The following is a 23508-nucleotide window of genomic DNA, read 5'->3' on the forward strand; positions in this document are numbered from 1 at the left end:
GTATAATTTAAATAGACTTTGTTGATATTTACAGACGTAATAAACATAATAATTTGAGCCGCGGAGCGATGACCGTCGATTAGCTGTGGTTTTTTTTACAGACGCGCCTCGCAGGATGTTTATACGTGACTCAGTTAGACTCAACTGTACGCGATTTCATAAAAACTTCGACAGTCTCGATCATACAGCCGATGTGTATAAGATATGATCATTAAGTTATTTAAGGATATACAACCTAATTGATGACAGTTCAGGTTTCTGTCTATAAAACCTATTTAAATGTTTGTATTATAATCTATTTCGATTCTTGCATCTTGTAATATTTTTGTTTGTCACATAATGGACGTTTGTTTAATTGTTATTAGCGGTATTATTTCGTTGTTGCAAACCAATAAACTGCATTTTTCTTTTATTGTAATTTGTATTTGATTGGAGCTCAGTATTGTCACAACTCACAAGGTCTTGTACACTTGTCCGGTTGGCAAATGCCAATAGTTGACGTCATGCCACAAGAGACTTGTCCTTAGTTGTCGGTTTTATAAGTTTTAATGTTTTTATCAAGGTTCACAAATAGTTAAAAACAGATGTTCATATAAAATTATAATATAAAAATTAAAAAATCATAGAAAACAAACCATTCGAATGGGATAATTCTCGCAGATCGTTCAGAAATTTTAAAATTTATATAGAAATATGATAATAACGTTAGTTTTTAAAAAGAAAGAAGATGATCTAAGTTAAATTGTGACTCATAGGTATAAAATAAATCAATTAAGTAACGTTCAATTGATCCGCTGTTAATTATTCATGGAGTTTCGTTATTGGCATTCAGACGGCTGTACGTTTCCGAACGGAGCTTTAATATAATATTTCAATTAATATCTTAATTACATTTATATCTATGGTGTACCGCGAGTTATACGTGTTAATAAAAAATATGGAGAAATACGAGTAAAAATAATCAGTTATGCTTTTTATGTCTGTTTCTGTTTTTAAATTTTACTGTAGAATTTTAAAAATCATATCACAAAGCATTTAAAAATGTTTAAAATTTTTCTTAATTATCTGCCAGTTCTATTAAAAAAAAAAAGTGTGTTAAATTTGCTAAAACTTATAGTAATTGCTTACCCGCGTACGAGCGAGCAAATGAGTTCTTCATCCTGAGCTCGTTTAATTACTATTCTGTGTTTCATATAATCTATTTTTTATCTTTGTTTAATAGCCACTAATGTTGCCATATCAAGAATTCTACGCACTTATATGAGGCTTTATGATTTTTTTCTGTACTTAACGCTTTTTTCCAGAAAGGAAGATATTTCAGCAATTAGTAAGGTGTTTGTTTTTTATAGTTATCATAATTTTCTTCATACTTGCAATTAACATGCAATGTACTTATATTCAAGATTCAAAAGATATATGTATGTTATGAGTTTTAAACTGTTTCATTATCCTTTTTGCGGTATGTATAAGACATTAGACTGAATGTATAAAGATCCTTCTCAAATATAAAAAAGATTGTGGTTACATCGTAGGTAATTAAAAAGAAATTTGTATTAGAGTCAAAGTCAAAGTTATAATGATAACATACCTATAAATATTATTTATTAAGGCAGTCAATATTATCTGTGTTCTGTAACAAGTTTAGAAACGCCCATATTTTTCACAGCTCGTAACATAACGCACGAAGATACGATATTATGATATCAAGTTCAAATTACAAATTCTCTAGCTCTTTTTTACTTTTATTTATTGTACCAAATGGAGCGTATAAACTGCGGTGTATAGAAATAGTACCGTAGGACGTTCACAGAGGTCTCTCCTTCACATGACGTGTAAAGTAGGGATGATGCGCCGCAGCTGTGAATTCAAAAATAGAAAAAAGAATTAGATATATTTTTTAAATATATATTTAATTGGCATGTGTATTATAATTTTTTTTTTCGTATAATCAAATTATATAAATTATTTACTAAATAAAAATAAGAATAAAATAAAGAAGAATATATTAAATCAAACCAATCAGTCCGTAACTTTAAATTGGAAACGTAAAATTTGAATAGCGAGTAGATTGCGTTAGTCACGTCAAAGTCAAGTGAAGTGACAACCTTGCTCTCTAGTTGAAGAGCATTATATGGTCGCAGTATTCAGACGCGCGTTCTTACTTTTACTACTTTGTTTTTAGTAATGGTTTATAGTATTAATACAATTGTAAGTTCTCGATGGTATTTCTGCTTTGCATTATCATGTATGTTTTATACTTAGCGTATTGTTTTTCGTGTCCAGCAAATGAAATGACTGAATGAATGAAGAATACTTCGATTATTTTTTTTTTTACTATTAGACAAGGGTTTTCCTTATTATTATTTAAAACTTGTTTTATTTATCTGTAAAATCATTGTAAAATATCAAAAAATAATTCTTGTAAACTTATTACTGTTTAGTTTTGTTTAACTAATTTCTTTTAAAAACACGTTGAGATTTAGATTTGAACTCTTTGTTACAGTGAAAGTAGGAAGTTATGCAAGTGTGCTGCCGTAATTATGTACACGTTAAGTTCTTTGTCAAGACTTGGAAACATGATATTGTTCTCTGTGTATTTTCTAGATTTGTTAATGTTATTACATTTAAAAATTAAATTAAATCGAAATCAAAAATCATTTAATATTGACAAGTATCTGGATAGAAAGATAACTTTCAAAAAATTGTAAAATATATTCAATATTTAAATAAAATAAACGAGTAGAGACTTTTTTTAGCTGTAAAAATAAATTCCTAAACTCAGTCATTTAAATAAAAAAAAACAAAAACGCTTTTACATCCAAAATATGCAAAAATATAAATGAAATTAATTTTTCCGGATTACTACGCGTATTTTGTTATTATATACGCGTAAATCTCGTCTGCCCGTGGTCACGGTTGCTGCCAAGTAACCGAAACGTCGGGATTATGTAGTTTTTAAAAATAATATATCAGTTTCATTTAAACGTAACCTCGCGAAAGTCAAAATCTCATTATGCAAAAATAAACTTGCAAAATATGAATAATTGTTTTGTGAATACATAATACAGTCTTGGGATAAACTTGATTTATAATTCTTACCACAATAATCGAAAATCCATATCTGGCATTATCGATCATTCTTTATTTTTGTTACGCCCCATATTTTTCGGGTGTAAGATGCTCGCAAGTTATTTTGTTTTTATTACCAAAATAAAAGAAAGTTATTCGATTTCACATTATTATCTCATTGTATTACAAATTTATATATGATTGGGTATGATATAAAGGTTTTATAAGCGCTATCTTATTGTATTTTAAAATACTATAAGCTGAAGGTAAATTTTCATAAAATCCTTAGCATTTGAGTTGTGAAAACATCAAAATAAAAATTTTCTAATACCAAAATATTTTTGACAAGTAGTTATATGAAACCTAAGTGTTTTTTTAGGTTAGTAGGAATTGAACTGAAAAATTGATTTTTTAAATTTTATTCTTGTAAATAATCACGTTTTTAATTTAATTAACTTGGTAATATGAAAATAGAGATAATGGTAATTAATTATAATGAGTAAGCTGATGATAGGTAACGGTTGGCGTCGCCACATTGGGTTTTGCTATTCTTCCGACCCCATTTAACTTTTCCCATACTCCGCACAAGCTGTAATGTGACTTGGAGTTGATAGACAAGGAATTTTTTTTATGATGTGCTACAAGTTTTTACTTTAAAAAATATTTTTCCTTCTTTATAAACCTATTGTGTTAGTAAAAATTGAGCAAAAAAAATATTTTTTTTGTTTATTCCTATAAATTGCAAAAAATAATAAATGTTTCTTAAAAAAATATATTATTAATGCGTGGAAAGAAACGGCCTGTGTAGTGAACGTCAATAACGACAGCACAGCTGAGATTTGCGACTTGTCAAGGTACGAACGACTAACGAGTGAGAATAATACACGTCAGTATTTTATAGGTTTATTAGAGGAGAAATTTTATTAAAAGTTCATATAATATATTATGCGTTCTACTTTTACAAAACTAAATTAATTTATTTTAATAAACTTATTCAAATTTCAATCACAAGGATTTTAAATTGTATTTGTTATTGTGTTGGTGGTTTTCGGTGAGAATATTTTGATATTTTTAATAAAAAATTGTGTTGAAACAAAACTGAAGATAGTATTTTTTTGTTTTAGGCATAGTCTTATATAAAAATGAATCAACACCATATGTTTAATTTTATGACTACATTCATGACTTTGTCATCCGTTGCGTGCACTGTGCAACCGCCGGCTGTTAACCCTGGTTTATTTACTGTACCCAAGAGTATCGGAGCATGTCATTCATGTAAAATATTCATCGAATCATTCACGAAAGGCTTAGAAAGGACGGCAAGAGGTAAATATGAAGGTGGTGATACTGCATGGGAAGAAGAGAAGTTAAAGAAGTCATACAAGCGCAGTGAAATGCGCTTGGTAGACATACAAGAAGGAATTTGTAAAGAGGAGACAAAGTATTCAGTTCAATGTCACCTCATGGCTGAAAAGGCAGAAGAGTATATAGAGGAATGGTGGAGCCAAAATGCAGATGAATCAACCGATTTGTATTCCCATATCTGTATTGATAAGTTGGAAGTGTGTTGTCCGAAACATCACTATGGAAAAGATTGTTTGCCTTGTGCCGGAAACCATGAGAACTTGTGTAATGGAAATGGAAAATGTAGGGGGGATGGTACAAGAAAGGGCAATGGCACATGCCTCTGTGACGAAGGGTATATGGGTGAGGAGTGTGATCAATGTGCTATAGATTATCACATATCCTATAAAGATGATAACAAAATGCTCTGTTCCAAGTGCCATATGTCCTGTGCAGGAGGATGTAAGGGTGGGACACAGAGAGACTGTGCTTCATGTAAACCTGGCTTCATTTTTAGTGTTGAAGACGGGTGTGCCGATATTAACGAATGTGATGAAGCTAACAGATGCAAGGACAACGAGTACTGCTTAAACTCACTCGGCTCATACACCTGCATGAAGTGTGATAAATCCTGCAAAGAATGTTACGGAGACGGGCCGGACATGTGCAGGAGATGTGCCAAAGGATATTCTAAGAAAGGGGAATTCTGCGTCTCAGATAAAGGCGAGGACACAAATGAAACCTTAACCTCCACCAGGTTTGTTCCTCATAATTGATTAGATCTTTAGTTTGTTTAGAACGAGTTTGTTTAATGGTTTTGATTTCTTCCAGAAATGAAGAGCTGTAATGATTGAGTGTGATCTTTATAATAGGTAATTTGATATTATTTCTGGTGGCGGGTTTTTTATTATAGGATACCGAATGGGTATTCGGTTAACTCAATGGCTCACTTCAAATATCAATACTGTGTTTATTATGTACGGCATTATTTATTCATGTTTGTATACGTGTCAACCATAAAACTGGGTTTTATTATGCTGATGGTGGCATGCCTGCTTTAAAAGAGATGGCATCAAACAGAACATGTTTATTATGATGTGTAAATTGCTTGAATCGAAACACATCTCATCCTGTGGCTTGCGGGTGGCTAAGGGTTATGAAAAATATGATATAAATGGTTTTTGTGTTAATGATGTTGTCGGTTTTTATAGGTTCATGACATACATAGGTCTGCTGATAGCGACAGGTATCCTTCTTCCAAAGTCAGCGACTTTAGGCAGTATGGTTGGCTTTGCGGTGCTGTCATACATTATGGGTGCGGAGTACTACTGCATGATAAACGGACACACAGGGCTTGTGAATCTTACAAATTATGATTTGTTTCAAATGTTTCGTATATAAATAAATGGCCAGTATGTTATGACGTCAGTGCTAGATATGAATTAAAAAGTAAGAAATTAAAGTTAGGGTTGCCTTTTTGTACTTCTTTCAACATTATCACGGGCAATACATCAGACATTTATTATGATGATATTGTATTTTTTTGCCTATCCCTGGATTATGCTCATTGACACTATAAAGCGGCAACCCTCACTACCGTAGCTATGTATCCTTATATACCAATGTTTGTATGAAGATGAAATCTGCATTTTTTTCGTTATTTGAGATTTTGTGTATTCTGTGTATTCTGTGATATTGTTTGTCTGTCCATTTTCGTTCCTTGTGAAGTACAAAAACATAAAGATATAATATGCATTTTTTTTTAATTATCTTTTTATTAGGCTAAGAATTTTAAATTCATTAGCATTACCTACGTTATTGCTGTTTGACGTTGCTTACAGTTTATTGTATTATCATCATACCTCTTAATACTTATTATATTTTTTAATTGTGTGTATATTTTAAAGGAATGGTTGAAAGGACGCGTATTTAATGTTTAAAATAATTTATATTTAAGGCAAGGCGTTAATTTAAAATCTATAAATATAATTCTAATATCGAATTTCAAAATATCAAAACGACTTCCTGCAAACCAGTGTTGCCATAGTTGTAAAGTGTGCAAATGGTGTCGTTACTTTTGATTCTATATTTGAAACTTAACACTAAAGTGGAGTATTTTAATAATAGCCGTTTTTATGCCAATTCAAAATAATAATATGCAATATCGACGTGTTTTTTTTTACTCTGTATAATTCTGTGTTTTTAAGTTTCGATCTTGGAAAGTTGTTATTTATTCGCTTGATCTTTCTGGTTGTATATTTAAAGGCGATGTGTTTTTTTTTATATCTTGACTGAAAAATACAATCAATTTTTAAACATAAAATGATATTTTAATTTCTCGAACATCCTAAACCCGTCGCTAGTCAAATGAAACAAAAGTTTAAACGTTAATAAATTTTAACTCGACTCCAAATATTTTGGAGCGGGTGAAGTCACGCGAGTCAACTGTCAGCCATTATGTCACGGCCATGACACGGATTACAAAAAAAAATAAGTTACAAGCGGATTGATTCCTACCTTTTCAAATTTGGCTCCAATATTATTTTTTTCGAAATATTAAGCTAATATTTTAATAAGTATATTGTATTAAGTGTTTTCTGTGTTAAAATATGACAATCGGTTTTTATTTTATACTGGCTGAGTCCGACAATTTGTCTGCTAGTAATAATTGTTTCCTAATTACTATTTATAGTAATAAAAAAAAAGTTACTTAAGTAACTTTTTGCATCAGTTACTGAAAGTTTTTTTTAAATCGGCCTTTCTGTTTTAGACATATGTTAAATCAAACCGACATATAATATTTAAAAAAAAGTTGATTATAATTTTTTTTTTTAATTTTATATACGAAAAAAAAAATAATTAAAATGATCTCTTCAGTTTGTGGCTTACGATCTCCGTGAATAACTTAAAAGATGTCCTATTATTGAATTCTAATCCTTGTGTTATGTTAACTGAACATAAATTGCCGTAACACGTCAATCACCCACACACATTACGTAAAGAGTTACGCAAATATCTTGAACTTATCGTTCCAAAATGGTGTCATTGTTGGTTAAGTCATGCTATATTTTAATGGAGGCAATTAATCCTTAATATATTATCTCTTACGTGTTCATGATATTTTTATATATAATATATTTTTGCACATTTTTAAAACGGTACGTTATTCAATATAGATAACATAAAGTGTACTTATTAAAAAAAAAAAAAACAAAAGATAAAAATACATCACCTTTAAGTTTTTATTTATCTTATTTACAAGAAAAATAAGAAGAACCTCTGGACCTTGAAATCCGGTTGGATTTACATTTTTAACTTTTGTAAATAATAAAAATATTCGCAGAAATAAAGATCACACAGAACCAAAAACGGGTTTATGAATAAAATGTCCGAATAAAGCAACCTGATGTCATTAAGTCTCGACTTAAAAGTAGAGAAGTTTTTACGTCACGAATTTATGGTCTGCACCCTTAACACTAGTTTGCATCGTCACACTACTGAGGGAACGTTTTCAATGTATGTGTTACGTATATGACGTACGTGTCTTAGGTGAACTGAATAATATCACGTGATAGACAATGATGATTTTGATGATGATGACGTGCGTCTCGTCATAGACAATGGCCACCTTGAACTTTACTTTTATAATTAAGACTTACAGACAATAAGCCCACGAAACGGAAACGTCGCTTCCCGTGGTTTACACGCGATGCTTCCAGTTTGGACGTCACACACATTCCAAACTATACAAACACGTTCAAATCACTGACTCCAATACAAATACCACTAGAATGATTACAATAATTATTCTAAAACGTTTTCGTTCAACAACTCGTCGGTCTATTCAGTTTTATCTAGAATCTAGAAAACAATATTTGCAGGTTTTCCATTCTTTCTGAACGAAGGTTAGATATCATTACTGTGGTTATCTAATATCGGAACAAGTATAACCTGTTTTCTTCCCGCAAAGATTCTAAGTGTTTAGTTGCTAACTGCTACTTAATTTTGATACCTAGTGCCCAAGTGCAAATTGCTTCCTATATACACTACATATAACAAGTTAAATAATATAATTTTTCCTTGCCTTTCGTGTATATATGTCGATGGGAAAATTGACAATATATAAAACCATTCTGGGTGACAAATAAAATATTGTAAATATAACTCACGTTACGTACGTTAAAACCGTCAATTGAAGCCGACATCATAGTTTAAAAATTAAAATTATTTAACAAAATACAGCATAAATATAAAAAATATTTAAAAGTAAATTATAGACAATAAATAAAAATTGTAATAAAAGAAAGTTGGTGATCCATATCTCTGTATAATATAAAGTAAACAATGCGTTTATAAAGACCACAACGCCATTTAATTCTCATAATCCATTGTTCTCTTATATTAGAGTAACATAAAACTGTATCTTCTCGCTTTCTTTAACGTAACAGCCAATTTGATAATTAAAATTTACTTCACTACTTCACTTTTTATTGCCGAATATTGACATTAATAGTGAGAGAGGAGTATTTATTATATTTTACAATTAATCAATGGTATTGAAGCTAATACATTGCTAAAATATGAATGGTACCATAGTCAATAATAAAAGGAGGATGGACAGGTTGCTCCAGTTTATATAAATTCAGTTATAAAATCATTGTTTTATTAAATCTCGTCGAGTCGTCGTGAGCGTTGTGGTTTACCGTTCAGCCATTACAGTTAGATGACTTTTAAACTCAACGACACGATTTGACTTATTCATAAATACCTACCTGTTATTATGTAACATATTGCACAGAATATGAAGTGTTCGTGATGATTTATAATCTATGCTTAAGGTTTGTTCACATGAACGAAAATTTTCTTAAATATACAAATCGTGTGTTTAAGCTCTTCTCATAATGGGAACCTCTCGTAATATATCAATTATACTTAAAAACAATTACGGTTAAACCATTCTAAAGTCACTAGATAAGCTATTATATATAAAAGTATCTATATTAGTACTAAGATTCATGTTTGTACAGAAATAGTTTTTTAAATTGAAATTTAATTCTTATAATATTCCAGATCGATTAAGATTAACTTAGAACAGAGCTTAGCCTATTCCGTCGTGTCATAATATCTTCCATAATATAAATTATAAAGCATAGTACTCATGGTAGAATGTATATTTTCCATTCAATTCTCCTTTTACGTCTGTCACTGGTGAGAGCGTGTACAGCACTATCAATTATCATTAAAAATAATAAGCCATTAAGTAAATGTAACGGAGGTGTCAGTGTTGCTATATTTACTATTACACACGTTGGTTAATATATGAATTCATTATGTCTGAAATATTCAAAGTAAATAGGAATTATTAATTCACAAAGACAATTCATTAAATCTAACTTGACTCATACCGTTGAGATTAAACAAGCGCTTGAGGAAAAATAACTAAGTAATTACTAATTACCAACTAGCAACACAGCGCGCGGCTCGACTATCATCATATATATATTAATGTAGGAAATTGTCGGCTGGAAACCTCGCTTTGAGTTTTTGATGTCCGCAAATCCTTTTTAACTCTTTTTATAGCAACATCAATTTTGTTTTTTGTTTCAAATATTTATGTAAGCTTAAATAAGCTGATTTTAGTATTTTGCTCGTATTTGTCTGCTTTGGTACATAATATTTTTAAGATTTTAGTTTTTACGCATAAAGGTTTGATGAGTTACAAGTTTCTCAATATCCAAAAGCAACTGCCTACCAGCTATTAAATATTAGTCACAGTCGTAGGTTGCGTGGGTTCGGTCAAAGAACGCGGAAAGATATGTCCATTACCTCATTTACATAACATTCATAGGGATCCTCGAATAAAGTACAAAATGCTATAAAATCATCAATACATTGCTAATATCCTCCTTTGAGTGTTCCGTTTTACCAACGAGACTGTTTTAATTTAATAGTAGGTAAATATACTACGTTCTTGTGTCTTTTTGTCGACAGTTATATCTATTTACAAACATCAGAACAAACAGATCCGTATTTATACAAAGCGAATAAAAAACTGACTTAAAATCTATATTGTCAGTCATTGAAAAAGGTTTTTCATTCCAATAAAAAATATAGCTATAAAGATGTCAGCCAAAATCGAGCCTCTCATTAGTATGCAGCAACAGGCATTCAAAAGGCCAAAATTTTAAATTACAGTCATTAATAATTAAATAATTCAATTTTTTATAGTCTGTATCAATATCGTGTTCTTGAATTGGATTTAATCGTTGTATTTTTTTTTAATACGAGTTGCGGGTCTGAATGCAAGGTGAAAACTGTTCTTGAACTTCTCTGTTTTAAAATGGCGATGTATTGTTATAGCAAAGGTTTTATTTAATACGACACTTTGCAGTATAAAATAAAATATCAAACAGATTTTCACTAGTGGAACTAATTAAAGAAAATTATGTTTTAATTTAAACAACGATTCTTCAACAGTAACCGCTCTCTCGACATGAAAAGACGAAAGCGAATAAAGATGTTCGTATAAACGCGAGTAAGCCGAAAATATGATTTTATTAAAATTACTAAAATTCTTTAAGAATTCAATGAGAAAGCTATGATCACGCCCCGTGGAGCCCCACTTTAAACATCTGTTTACCACAAGTCTTCATTTTCACCCTACATACGGAGCGTTAGCAGTTTTTCATTGATTAATACTCTTACTTTATTACTATTATTGAATGAGAAACGATAAACACTTCGTGTGTAGTGTAATAATACAAACTTGTGATAAGCATGCTAAGCTAACGAGTATCCCGATTTCTAAGCGGTTTTACTGACCCACCCTTAGCCCTGTTGCATAAGGTCTTATTCTCATTTCTCTTATTTGTCAATATTGGAACCGGCTGCCAAATGTCAAAAGAGTCACATTGACGTGACCCTTCGAATTCAGACGAACGATACGCCTTGTTTATTTTTTCATGGTTTGGATTCCAGCGTTATAATGATTTAATGATCATTCATATTTATGTTTTGAACCGAATTTTGTTCAAATTAACTTAAATTAGAAAATTTCATATAAATACTAACAGGTTATATAACTCTATGTGGTAGTGTACATCCGAAGAATAATTGAAATACTATTTCGAACTAAAGACGAAATTTCTTTAAAAAATATTCTTTAAGTTCTTAAAAAAAATGTGAAATTGTAATATATTTGTTTGTTTTTTTTTATTCAGATATCGAACATCAATGCGGCCATCGCGGACGTCGAATAACGAGGTAAATTCCACCATATTGTTTTATTTTTATTTACATAGATGGAAAATAAGATCACTAGAAATTTCTCTAAATAGCTAAATAATTTATAAACATATAAATATTAAGTCTTTAATTATGACTACGAGTAAAAACATACACTGCCATCCCTCATAATGCATTGTATAAATATATTAAAAGCTAAAAATAGCCGCAGCCTTGGGCAGGAGCTGGTATACGAGAGTGTGTAATATTTCATATATGTAATATGCAATGCCATTTCACGCTCATCTCGTATCAATTAATAGAATAATAATAATTCACACACTACGCATTCAAGCTACACGGCATACATGCAATAAAACTACGGGAGATCTGCCTGATTGTCATCGTTCTCTGCGGTCTATAGATTAACCTGGATACAAGCTAAAATAGCCCCTATTCCGACCGAATACAGTCGCTTTATATCACTTAATTTTTCAATACAGTATGTGGGCCAGAGACAATATAGAACGGACTGCCATGTAGCTTGTCTATGCTCAAGGATTTATGGCGCGCGCGGTAGATTTAATTCCGCCATCTTTAAATATTTTTTTCTTGCTTGTTTGCTATTTTTAGCACAAGTTAATTTTGTTTTTCTTCACTCGAGCTATGTTAACAGTTTGTTCAGTAATTTTCGCTTTGAAATTAACTATTTTTTTAAACATAATTTAATCCGAAGTGCCTCTGATACAGAGCTTATTTAAAGTTGAACTTTAAAATCGTTATCAGAATATCGGTAATTGTGGGTTTTATTTGTCCGCCTGTCCATCAAAACCGGGTGAAACAATGTTAAGGCGCTAATTTTGCAATTTGTTTGTTGTAATAACGTAATTACGTAATATCAGCGTGTAATGTCTGTTCCAATCGTAATTGAGGGTTGCGTGGCCTGGATGCGGGCATTTTGAACTCAGACGGTAAAATGCTGTAAGTTTTTAATAGACGCGACATACCCATCATATACTCGTATACAACCTTCTTAATATAAAGCTGTAATAATTTGAATTATTAAATCATAATGTACTGGTTCTGAACGCATTGCGCTTCTGATGAACTCGCAGCTATTGCGGTACAATTCCAACATTAACAATCGCTTCCACTGTTTTGTGTTGGTTGTTAAGCTTATATATAAATAACGCGTAGCGATCAAAACAAAACAGATATTCCATTAACATTATTGGGACAATCTATAGTTTTGTCTTAACTATGTGGCAAAGTTATATATAAATATTACGATAGACTATTTGGAATTTCTTGTCATTTTCCTTCTTAAGCCTCCCGATACGTTTAGTATGAAACATTTTGTATACTCGGTAATGTTTTTTAATCTTCCTCTATAACATAGTGCAAGTTATTAATCATATAGAGCCTGTATTGCTACAATGTAAAAAATCTTATACACGAAGAACGCTTACAGAAGTCCCCGGGCTGTGTAATCTGAGTGTATAGTAGCGAGTGTAATCGACGTACGGTAACACTACCTTTAGCACGAGTTTCTGTCGTCACTACATACTAGTTTTATATTACCATCTGTCTGGAGTAATGGATGCAAAACTAAATACGCTTCGTATGTAGTGTGAGTGACTAACCTGTGGTACGTTTGCATATAAGACGCGGATGTGATCTCGTATTACAATGTAAAAGTCAGAGGAAAATCTGGTTATATGAGACGCTTCGTATATTGTAATGTTGAGACGGAATCGAGGGTAGTTTCACAATTTGTATTCATAACTCGATTATTGTCTATTAATAACTTGGTTATGCTTACTAATTACCTGGTCAGTGACATTAAAAATTAATTGAAAAATTTCAACATAGAGCCTAAATTAGGCAAATGTCAAGTATTGTACGTAATATTGGAAAAATATAGTGAATATGTCTCATTGGTCTCCTTTAATAGATAATTACTATATATCGATCCGAGTGAATCCAGATGTATATATTAGTTTCCTATGTATTACCTTAAGATTTTAGTCGATCAGCTCTAACAGGAAAGACAAAGTTTGCTGCCCCGACACTCCCGTGGCGTTGTGTCATCATGTCAAAGTAAATATTTGGAATCGATAGCGATCGCTTTACCGGGAATCGGTGAACTTATACATAATAATCATGTATTTGATTTACAGCTTTATTTTTATTCTAATAGAGGTTGTAATCACGTGTGCGTAGTAGTGATGACGTTGATGTCTTTTATATGGGACGGACTTGTTAGAAATTATAAGTTTTTGTTATACGCAGTGAGAGAATAGTAGGGACGTTTCTAATAACTATATATATTACATTTACATATTTTTGAAGCATTTCACCAATATATCAGTATATTTGTATTTCCGAGGAATATCCAGAGATTTCAATCGTCTTTCCGTACTTTATAGTGTCACTCAAATTATTCAACGTCTGAGACATTGTTACAAAGTACAAATATATAAGTGGCGTTGTGGTCGAGATGACCAAAGGAAGTGAGATCATGGATGACGTCACGCTGGAAACAAAGTAAGAGGAACTTATACATGACTTGCCTTACCTTATATATCAAATACTGGATAATTAATACGTTAAATAGTTTTTTTTGCAACAACTAGCAACATTAATATAAAAACTTCTTCCGTTTGAAATATCATGGATTTTAATTTTTTTTTTGAAAATTTCTGAACGTAATATTCATTTAAATCACATTCAACTGTTTATGGCTTAACAACCTTAATTCTATTCTCAGTAATTCAAATGCGAATTCAATAAACAACATTTCGAGGTTCTATAATATATATTGAAAACGACATTCAAAAAGCAGTTTGTATAGGTTTTTTTATTATATCATATTATTACGTAAAGCGAAAACTGTCCCGCTTTTAAGATAACACGCGCATATATAATACATCAATACGTGAACATTCCTCAATGTGTGTGTGTCACTAAATTTCAAACAAAATGACATTTATATTTGTCTATAGATTTGAAGGTTGAACATAAACAACATAATATAAAACAAAAATATAATTTGTGTATATAAAACCTTTTTGTTTTAATTAAATTATTTATCTGTATCGATTTTAAGTTATTACTGTTTAATTCGAAAGTGTTATATTGTTACTTGTCTAAAAAATGGTTAATCGAATCCGTTTCGCAAATACATTTTTGTCCGGGGTCACAAATGTACTACTTTTATTTAGAGAAAATAACTTAAAATAATGTTTTAAATCTATTACTTATATCTCTTTAAGTTTTTATTACACCAGTACTCTCGGAATGTATTTGTACCGTAAGCAACATCGGTAGTCCATAGATTTTCATTCACTTTTGTTCACAGTGCATGTTGACATATGCACGATCGTTTTGTCCTTTTGCAATCATGAAATTATCACATCTATAAATCGACATTTCGATTAACACTATATAAGCAATTTAAATGTATCCTCACGCATTATCTGCACCCTCAGCTGCACTCAGACTCCGATACAGGCTTGTCAAATGGCAAGTCAAAGACGGTATTTACTCGCCGGCAAAATGCGAGTTGTTTATTTTTGTTCCAGTATAGAATGTAACAACGCTTTTTATATCTTTAATAAAGTTGTTTTTTTTATTTGGAGCCAAGTTCGAGTCCTCTTAATGGATCTCTATGATAATCTTGTCATTGCGTTTGTATGAGAGAAAGGCGTCGAACACATTATCGGATATTTAAGGATATGTTTAGTAAAGCTCAGTCTCACAGTGTTTGGGAGATTTACTTAAAAAATCTAGATATCACTGACGTTTTTTTTTTTTCAAAAGGTATAATGAAAATCAGTAATATAATTCGTTTCTTCAGACATCCTTAGTTTATTCTTACGCTGACCATCAAAGCATCAAGTTGTTCCTGAATCCTTGATGCTTTGTTCTCAGCGTCACCTTCTCGTCTGGAGTATCAATGAGCTCGATGAGCCGAGACGAATGTCGTTAAACGTCCTCCATGGAGGACGGAGGTAAGGTTCCTGGATAACAGTTACCCTTTATATATATATAATACTTCAATGCACTTGTTTCTTGCCTTCATATTAAAAGTTTTCCGACCAACTGTTATTCATATTTTTGAATACCCCTGCGTATCTCGAGCTCTAAATCTTTTCACCATAACAATAAAAGTAACGGTATTTTCGTGTCAAACTTTATATTATTATATGTCTTTTTTTAAATAATCTTCAAATTATATCACTTTATTGATGTGTATAATAATAATATCACTGTTATATAAAACTGTTACTACTGTTCGAAAGTTAAAAATCGTATCAGACAATTTATACGTGACATAGCCTACAGTTTAGAAATTTAAGATAAATTTAACTAAAACTCATAAAGGAACATTAAGCGAAAATAACTAAACATATTTTAAATTTAGATTATGTATTTGTAAGATTTCGCGTTATACAGCTTCATATAAGATTTGGGATTTATTAATAATGGCCGAAACATATAGAAACTGCCACGATAACCGGGAGCAGAGGCTAGTGTTTCTGTACAAGCCTCATCATATTCTATTCGTGCGATACTCATTTCCCAAGTGTCGTTTTAACTTTCCGCTGTTCGCTGTAACTTACAATATATAACAGTTTAATATAGTGAATGTAGTTTACACGCGAATGGTGGGGATATAGCGTTATGGGATTGAATTCTTGTCTATGGAAATGTAACGAGAGAAAATTGCTTTTATCTACATCGCGTGAATGGAAAGATTTGTGTTAAAAGTATAATTGTTGTCTATGAAAATGTTTGTCATAGCGCCTTAATGTTGTTTCGTTCGTAATGTTTGTAAGCGTTAAGTGAGTTAGAGAAATTGCATGGAAGAATGTTTGGGTAAGAAAAGATATGTAAATTTTTTTTTTTACGTTGATGTCGATATATTGGAAGTAGTTATTAAATTGAAATTTCTTTGCTAGTGATACTGGCAAGAGATGTAAAAGCAGTTATTTTAAATAATAATTACACTGCCTGTATAATATATATTCAACTGTGACTCATACAGGTGAGTGTAGTCAACAGTCGGTGACGTGTGCGTGAGGCGGACACGTGGATGGAATCGGTGATGACCACGACATGCTAGAAGTGGTCACAATGACCGTTTGGAATAAAACTTCTGTCTGTACTTTTAATTACAAATTATATATTAGTATTAAAATCTCACAAGCATACCTTTTTAGGGTTAGTTCACATAAGACGTATTTAATTAATTCTTTTGTATATTCATTGAAGATGATGTCAAATAATGTATATAATTTGTTGTTGTTATTGGATTTATTTCTTGGCATTTTCTTTTGGATAGCAGATTACGGTACGAAGAAAACAAAAGACGGACGGGTATATATATATTGTTAAGATAATCATCATTCTGTGTGTACAGTTCACATGTTGTCCAAAAAGATATATCTCTTCGTCGAACTATGAGTACGTACAGTAACAAGAATGTATTTTCCAAGTACTTGGTCCCCGCGATCACTTTATATGATGCATTGAATGACAATTGCTTGACTCAACATACATAGCAAGTGTTATTCTAAGATTCATTTTACGTGATTTCCTGTGTGAGAAATTATTTACAGATGTTAAGAAGACGGTTCCACTCGGACCATTTGACTTAACTCGGGTAAACATTCATTACTCAGTTTATTAAACAATAGCGTAGGGAAATTACTTGCTAACTAATAAACTGTAACAAATATTGAGTCTAGGATTTAATGGAAAAATTGATTTTAATAAATGTTAAAGTGAATTCAATATCCGACGTTGTCATTTAAAAAAGTCTGTGTGTAAGTAGGTTTTATATAAATGATTTTAACATGTATAAAAACTCCTTAATAGTATTGCCAACGGTAGGCGTGTTCTGTCGTCACATCTACATACAAAGGATTTGATACCACTGCGCTGTGCCAACGGACCGCTTTTTATACACGTTAACTGACAATCGAACGGTACGGTTATATCTACTCATATACAAGTAGCTTCTAACAAGATCTCCTGTTAAGATGCTTTAAAGTGTAGTGCTATTCTTAAATAACAGTTTTATTTGTAAAATAAACAAAATCTTGAGAAAGAAACTAAGGATAATATGTTTTTTTTTCAAGCAAGACGTCTTTAATACCCTCTTTGCGTGAATTTTATACCGTCTTTAATAACTTCTTTGCATGAATGTGAGATTGATTGACGATTGTGTTTACATCATTTTAATTAGGACACTTCCAATTCTGTATAAATGTGTTAGAGAAAGATTTTTAATGTCATTGAAGCTGCAAATAGTACATAAAATGGGATAAGACAATAAAATGTAGTCTCTATATATAGAAAATATTTAATTAATTTACCTCCACTAAGATTCCGTATCGATTATACTTAAAAATAAATATAGATAAGCAATTTAATGAAGTCACAACATCACGTCCTTTGCAAGCTATCCATTATTTTGAACGCAGATAAAGTTTTAACTTATCTCACCCGTGTCATTGCTTGTTACAGTAACAACACGACAATGTGACGAAGCATTCCCGCCAATACCAGTCGGCCATCTTGAATCATAGACAAGCCCTGTTTCCAGGTATTTATTTTATTAACTTTCTATACAAAAAATATTATCAAATTTAGAATATATCATGTATAGTATAATTTGTACCGACATAATATATATATTTATGCTAATACTTTGATTTTTAAATTGGTTCAAAGATAAAATCTCTCAAATAAATTACATGTAATCATGAGTATCAAGTTCTACTTTCGACCACAGAATCCACAACTATTTTTAAATTGCTTTATTCAATACGTTTTAACGCATTCATACAATAATATAAACGGCTCTTGTGGCTTTATATGTATAAACTAATTAATATTTAGAACCCAAAAAAAAAAAAAAACTTTTAAATATTTTAAGAATTCTACATGATATTATATATAGTATTTATTGTTGGCACTTAAAATATATATTTGTAATAAACCTTTTTATTAGCCAAACCGCTTCACAGAAAGCTCGTGAGACTGCATATTGAATGCGAATGTTTGCTAATTTAAGTTCACACTTGCCAAGAATGTAATCATTTTTCTTATTACAGAAATTAAAACGAGTTTTTTTTTTGCATTTTTATTTGCACTCGTTTGGTTATCAATTACATTGACATAACAAATGGTATTGCCACAATATTGAATATGTCACGTTTAAAAACAATTTTATTCTTAAAATATAACTTTATGACAATATTCAAAAATCCAAATTGGTTAAAATATATATGTTATCTAAGAAATGGGTCTACATGCTAAGAATATGAATGTAACTTATTAAATACGATAGGCTCAGCAGATTTAATACACAAAGTAAAATGCTAAAGATTTATTTTCTTTAAAAACATTCAATAACAGACCGTATTGCTGCGGGAATAAGATCGTCGTGTAAACAAGCAAGATGGGTATGTCGGGTTATCTGCGATCGACTCGTTACGTACGACACTTCAATAGACTACAGACACATGTATAAACTATCAGTTTTTGTATAATTATTTGCGTGTAACATTTAATATATTGCAAGTTCGCTTGTTAACAAACAGAGATGGAACATAGAGATACAGTTCAGAATAAAATACAATTTTTTATTGAAATGTCCAGAATAGCAGTCTTTTTTTAATTCTATGGCAGTTTTAAATGACTGGTCTTTAAAGGGATTTAAAACAGCTGCTTAATTAGGGCTGGGTCTGTTGAATTCTTTTTATCTCAATGAATAAATTCACGAATAAATACCATAAAGCTTTTATATCAGACGATTCTTTGTAAGGCTTTTCCTGCGATCTAAATGAATGTGCGATTCAGATTTGGATTTCAATATAATAATTTTATTCCAACACACCAGATTAGTAATTTGAAAATGTTTTTCGACATACAGTCCGTTACGTTCTGTTTCTGTTAGACACTTCCCTTTGGACAGTCATATAACGTATATAAACGCCATAAACGTTCAGACTGATGAAGTACATATAAATCATCGATTTCCCATTAATATTGTTAAAACCAACAGGACTTATGTTTCGGATAAAAAACGAAATAGACGGACCAAAAATTCGTGTTCAAGGTTTTGTTTCTTTTTCATCACCTCCACTTTCTCTTAACGAGGGGCCATTTAGTCCAATTTTCCCAGAAACTCGGGACGCTTTGTGAAAAAGTGCATTAAAACAATCGCTTTGAGCGGCTTTTTAACTCCGACGAAATTGATTTCATCGCTCCAAGAACTGACGTTAATAATCTCAGCCGGACCCATATTTTAATATCATTATCTTAGTAAAAAAGATCGCGAGGGTTTATTTTTTTTTTTTGAGTTTTTTCGGAACTCACCATGGACTCTGGAATTGAATTTATGATGAGTGGTGACGTTGATATAGACATACGAATTTAAAATTCTGCATTTTAAGTAAGAAGTACTATTGTATGTATATATTTTTCCATATATATGCTATAATAGGTTTTATAAATTGGCTTCCAAGTTTTGACTAAGACTTGTAGAATAAATCTTAATATGGAGTCACTGCTCAGGCTTGTCAGTCTTCGATCAGATCTCGTTTGCTGGGAAAGGAGGTTTTTGTTCATCCAATATGGGCTTCCTGTATCATCTTTTTATTTTTATATTGCGAAATATTATATGGTATTCCATATAGAAAAGTCATTTTAGATATCGATATAAAATGTATAAGTTAGGACATACGAAACCTTTGTTTTACTTTAATAGTATATCTCATGTATTAGATTATTAAAATCGTAACATCAATATGTTAGACAGAATAAATCGAAAGGGAATCGATTGTGAATTAAAATAATCTCAAAGGTGTCAAGATCACGTAGACAATACCCAGCACTTGAGACATATAAACAAGAAATTAGAATGTACCCTCATAATTATTTGCAGTTGTTAGACCAGTTGCTTAGAACCAGTCGAGTAACTAAACGACTTGTCAGTAACTAGTGTTGCAAATAGCTGAGCTTACTCAATAAGACCGATCTTGTTGCTCGTATTGTGCTTAAACAGATATTTTAATAAATCATACGCTGAGTGCATGGAAGAATGTTAAATTTACATACGCTAGTTGGTTCACCCACATTCAGTCTTATAGCTACATAAGCGAGGTTGATGTATTTAGATATATTTAAGCACATTGCTAGAGAGATTGTGTCGTAGAAATTAATTTAGTTTTTGCGCGAGAAAGTAAAAGCAATATACGCATTTATGATTAAAATTGAAGTCCCACGTTACTTTTCGCAGAATCGAAACGATTTTTTCCTATAATTTAATATCACTTTGATATATCGAGATGTATAACAGCGTGTATGGCAGAAGAATATGTTTTTTTTTTTATATAATGGAAACTTATTAGTAATAAGTCAGATGCTGGGACGTAACTATAATTCAAATTTGATAATGTTACAGAATCAAGTTCCTGGCTGATGTCATTGTTATTTTTGATGTCGTTACATTAATTTAATGTGGCAATAAATTAAAATGTGAACGAAAAGCGAACGATAAAAACGAATTGCGAACGAGATAATGTTCGTTCAAAAACTTTATTCGTCATGAGGAGATTAAAATATACATTTCCAGTTCAAGATTTTTCAATATAATATTTTTTATAATAGTAGAAATGTGAAAGTATTTAGAAATAATCAAATATATCACCAGCGGGAGTTCTGCTCCCTCCATCACAGATATGACAATGAGATTAGTTAGTTCGTGACCGGTTCATGTTTTACTTTTTGTAATCAACGTGCCTTTTGCCTTTGATCAATTAGCTACTGTACTAATCGATCAAGCTATTTTTATAAGGATCGGTTTTTTACAATCGATGTTTAATCAATTTACGACGTATTGCCATCACTTGTGTGGAATAAAAATTATATTTTTGTACGTACGTTTATTATTATTTTGTTATTATATATCATGTAATGTAATGGAAGAACATAGAGGACGAATAATACACAGAGGTCAACGAAGTGGCTCAAGGGGTCGTGTGATGTTGATGCTGTGTAGTACGTGACGGAGAGATTGTGTACGTATCATTATGAAAGGCCATTTTATCTGTCTAACATTAAACAATACCGACCAGCTTCACATTAAGATGCACACGTAAAAGTGAAAGTTGTTACCGCCAAAAATGTATCGGAGGAGGTCGTCCGCTGTTACGTCATTTTGGCCACCCACCAGATGATCATTAATTTTGTATCCTATTTAATAGACGTTTGAGTTGATTTTCATGTGTCTCTTTAATTTTATCATTCTTAAGTTTACGTATTAAGCAAGTACATTAAACAGCCTTTTTTTTGGTCTTCTCGATCCATATTGTCTGTATAGTTCTTAATGTCCAAATTAGCTTTGAGTAACCGGTTTTATAATTTCTGATTCGATTTTCAACAGTAATTTTAGATTGGCGAAAAGCCTTGCGAGACGTTTGCAATACATCCGCTGATTTGTCAGCCTCATAAGTCTGAATTAAATCTCATGTAATGTGCTCCGTGAATTAAGCAACATTTCTTAACATTATTTTAATGTAGTGTATTTTGTTTATGTTTGAAAATCGAGAGAAAATAAATGCCAATAATTCGCAATACAATTATATAAAGTGTTTCCTTCGTAGGTTATTTATAACAAAGGCGTGATTTGTTTTTGTTCGGGATTGTGCAATCTATGTGTGCTGCCATATTCTCATAGTGACAGTTTCTCGACCTTGTAAACGGTAACGTATAAAAACGTAGAAATATAAATATTTAATTTTTTTGTAATTTTTCATATACATAATTTAAATGCCAAATTGCTGCAATCTTCTTTGGTTTGTGATTGTGATTCTTTACAACGAAAATACATTTTTAAAGCTCTTCCAGCGCAAGCTGTACATTTTTAATTGACACGTCTTTTCTTGTTGACCTTCTACAATAAATTTATAAATCACAAGGCAAGCTTTGTGATGTGTAGGAGCCTGCGCCCACGGACCCACCTGCCTCCAAACTATTATGACACTGACAGCAATAACTTCAGTTGAAACCCACCAACGTTAATGTTAGTTACGAATTTTAATTACAAATATAACAAAAAAACAATTTTATTTGAAAACTTTGATTATGTTGCAGATTGCATTATATTTTTCCTTTACGTACAACTACTCTGTACGTACATTTATCGGGACCTTTCTATTAACATGTCATTCAGTTTGTGAAGGCAATGGTTTCTTTGCTTACAACGTGTTAATTAAATCAACTTTACCTGAATTACTGGTTTATGCTCTTTGAAATAATTATCGCCTTTATGTCTATATTTTTAAGGGTAAAAATTCATTAATAGTGTATATTGCAACTTTTATTACATAAAGTCTGGCAAGGTTAACATGAAAAATATTTTTTCTAACATATTATCAATATTTACAAATCAGTTTACGCCTTATGAAAAAAAATTTCCTATCATGGAGCTATTAATCATCATTGAAATAAAAATAAAATGAAGAAACAAATTAAAATATAGCAATTAAAATTTCATTTTGTACGCGTGTTACGTCTACACGCTGTTTGCAAGAAATAATATAAGGTATTTTTTTTCTATTCCTTCAGTTCGTTCCAGTTAATCATTTGAATGGCTAGATAGATGTTACCCAAACAAATAGAAATAGAGAGGGGATTTAACAATTTAATTTAATATGAAAAGGCAAGAACCTCTTTATGGTTAGATCATTATGTTTCTTTATCGTATTTGTTTTTACAAATATTTGCTCAAGATTTCTTATATTAAAATTCATTAATAGTACTATTAAATATGTTTTATTGTTATATGTATTTATA

The 23508-nt window shown here is 31.1% G+C and overlaps 2 protein-coding genes across 10 annotated transcripts in view; both read left to right on the forward strand.

Moving 5' to 3' along the window:
* The window catches only part of LOC116779753 (titin), a 39026-nt gene that overhangs the window by 3468 nt on the left and 12050 nt on the right, over nucleotides 1-23508 (forward strand). For 4 of the 7 annotated variants that reach the window (XM_061527031.1, XM_061527036.1, XM_061527037.1 and 1 more), the window contains exons 2-3: nucleotides 11634-11676; nucleotides 18172-18250. The gene's annotated coding sequence lies outside the window, so the exon portion shown is untranslated. The remainder of the gene's footprint in view (nucleotides 1-11633; nucleotides 11677-18171; nucleotides 18251-23508) is intronic. The other 3 variants (XM_061527033.1, XM_061527035.1, XM_061527034.1) reach the window with 2 other exon arrangements.
* LOC116770063 (cysteine-rich with EGF-like domain protein 2) lies at nucleotides 3905-6736 on the forward strand. 3 transcript variants are annotated; one of them, XM_061527039.1, is made up of 3 exons: nucleotides 3905-3923; nucleotides 4194-5170; nucleotides 5625-6736. In XM_061527039.1, exons 2-3 carry the CDS (start codon nucleotides 4212-4214, stop codon nucleotides 5812-5814), a joined length of 1149 nt encoding a protein of 382 aa, XP_061383023.1. In that variant the 5' UTR covers nucleotides 3905-3923; nucleotides 4194-4211; the 3' UTR covers nucleotides 5815-6736. The 3 variants fall into 3 exon arrangements, with proteins under 3 accessions (XP_061383023.1, XP_032517335.2, XP_061383022.1); XM_032661444.2 differs by having other exon boundaries at nucleotides 3918-4120; XM_061527038.1 differs by having other exon boundaries at nucleotides 3920-3955.

Source organism: Danaus plexippus, assembly GCF_018135715.1.
Source record: "Danaus plexippus chromosome 3 unlocalized genomic scaffold, MEX_DaPlex mxdp_34, whole genome shotgun sequence".
Classification (NCBI taxonomy): domain Eukaryota; kingdom Metazoa; phylum Arthropoda; class Insecta; order Lepidoptera; family Nymphalidae; genus Danaus; species Danaus plexippus.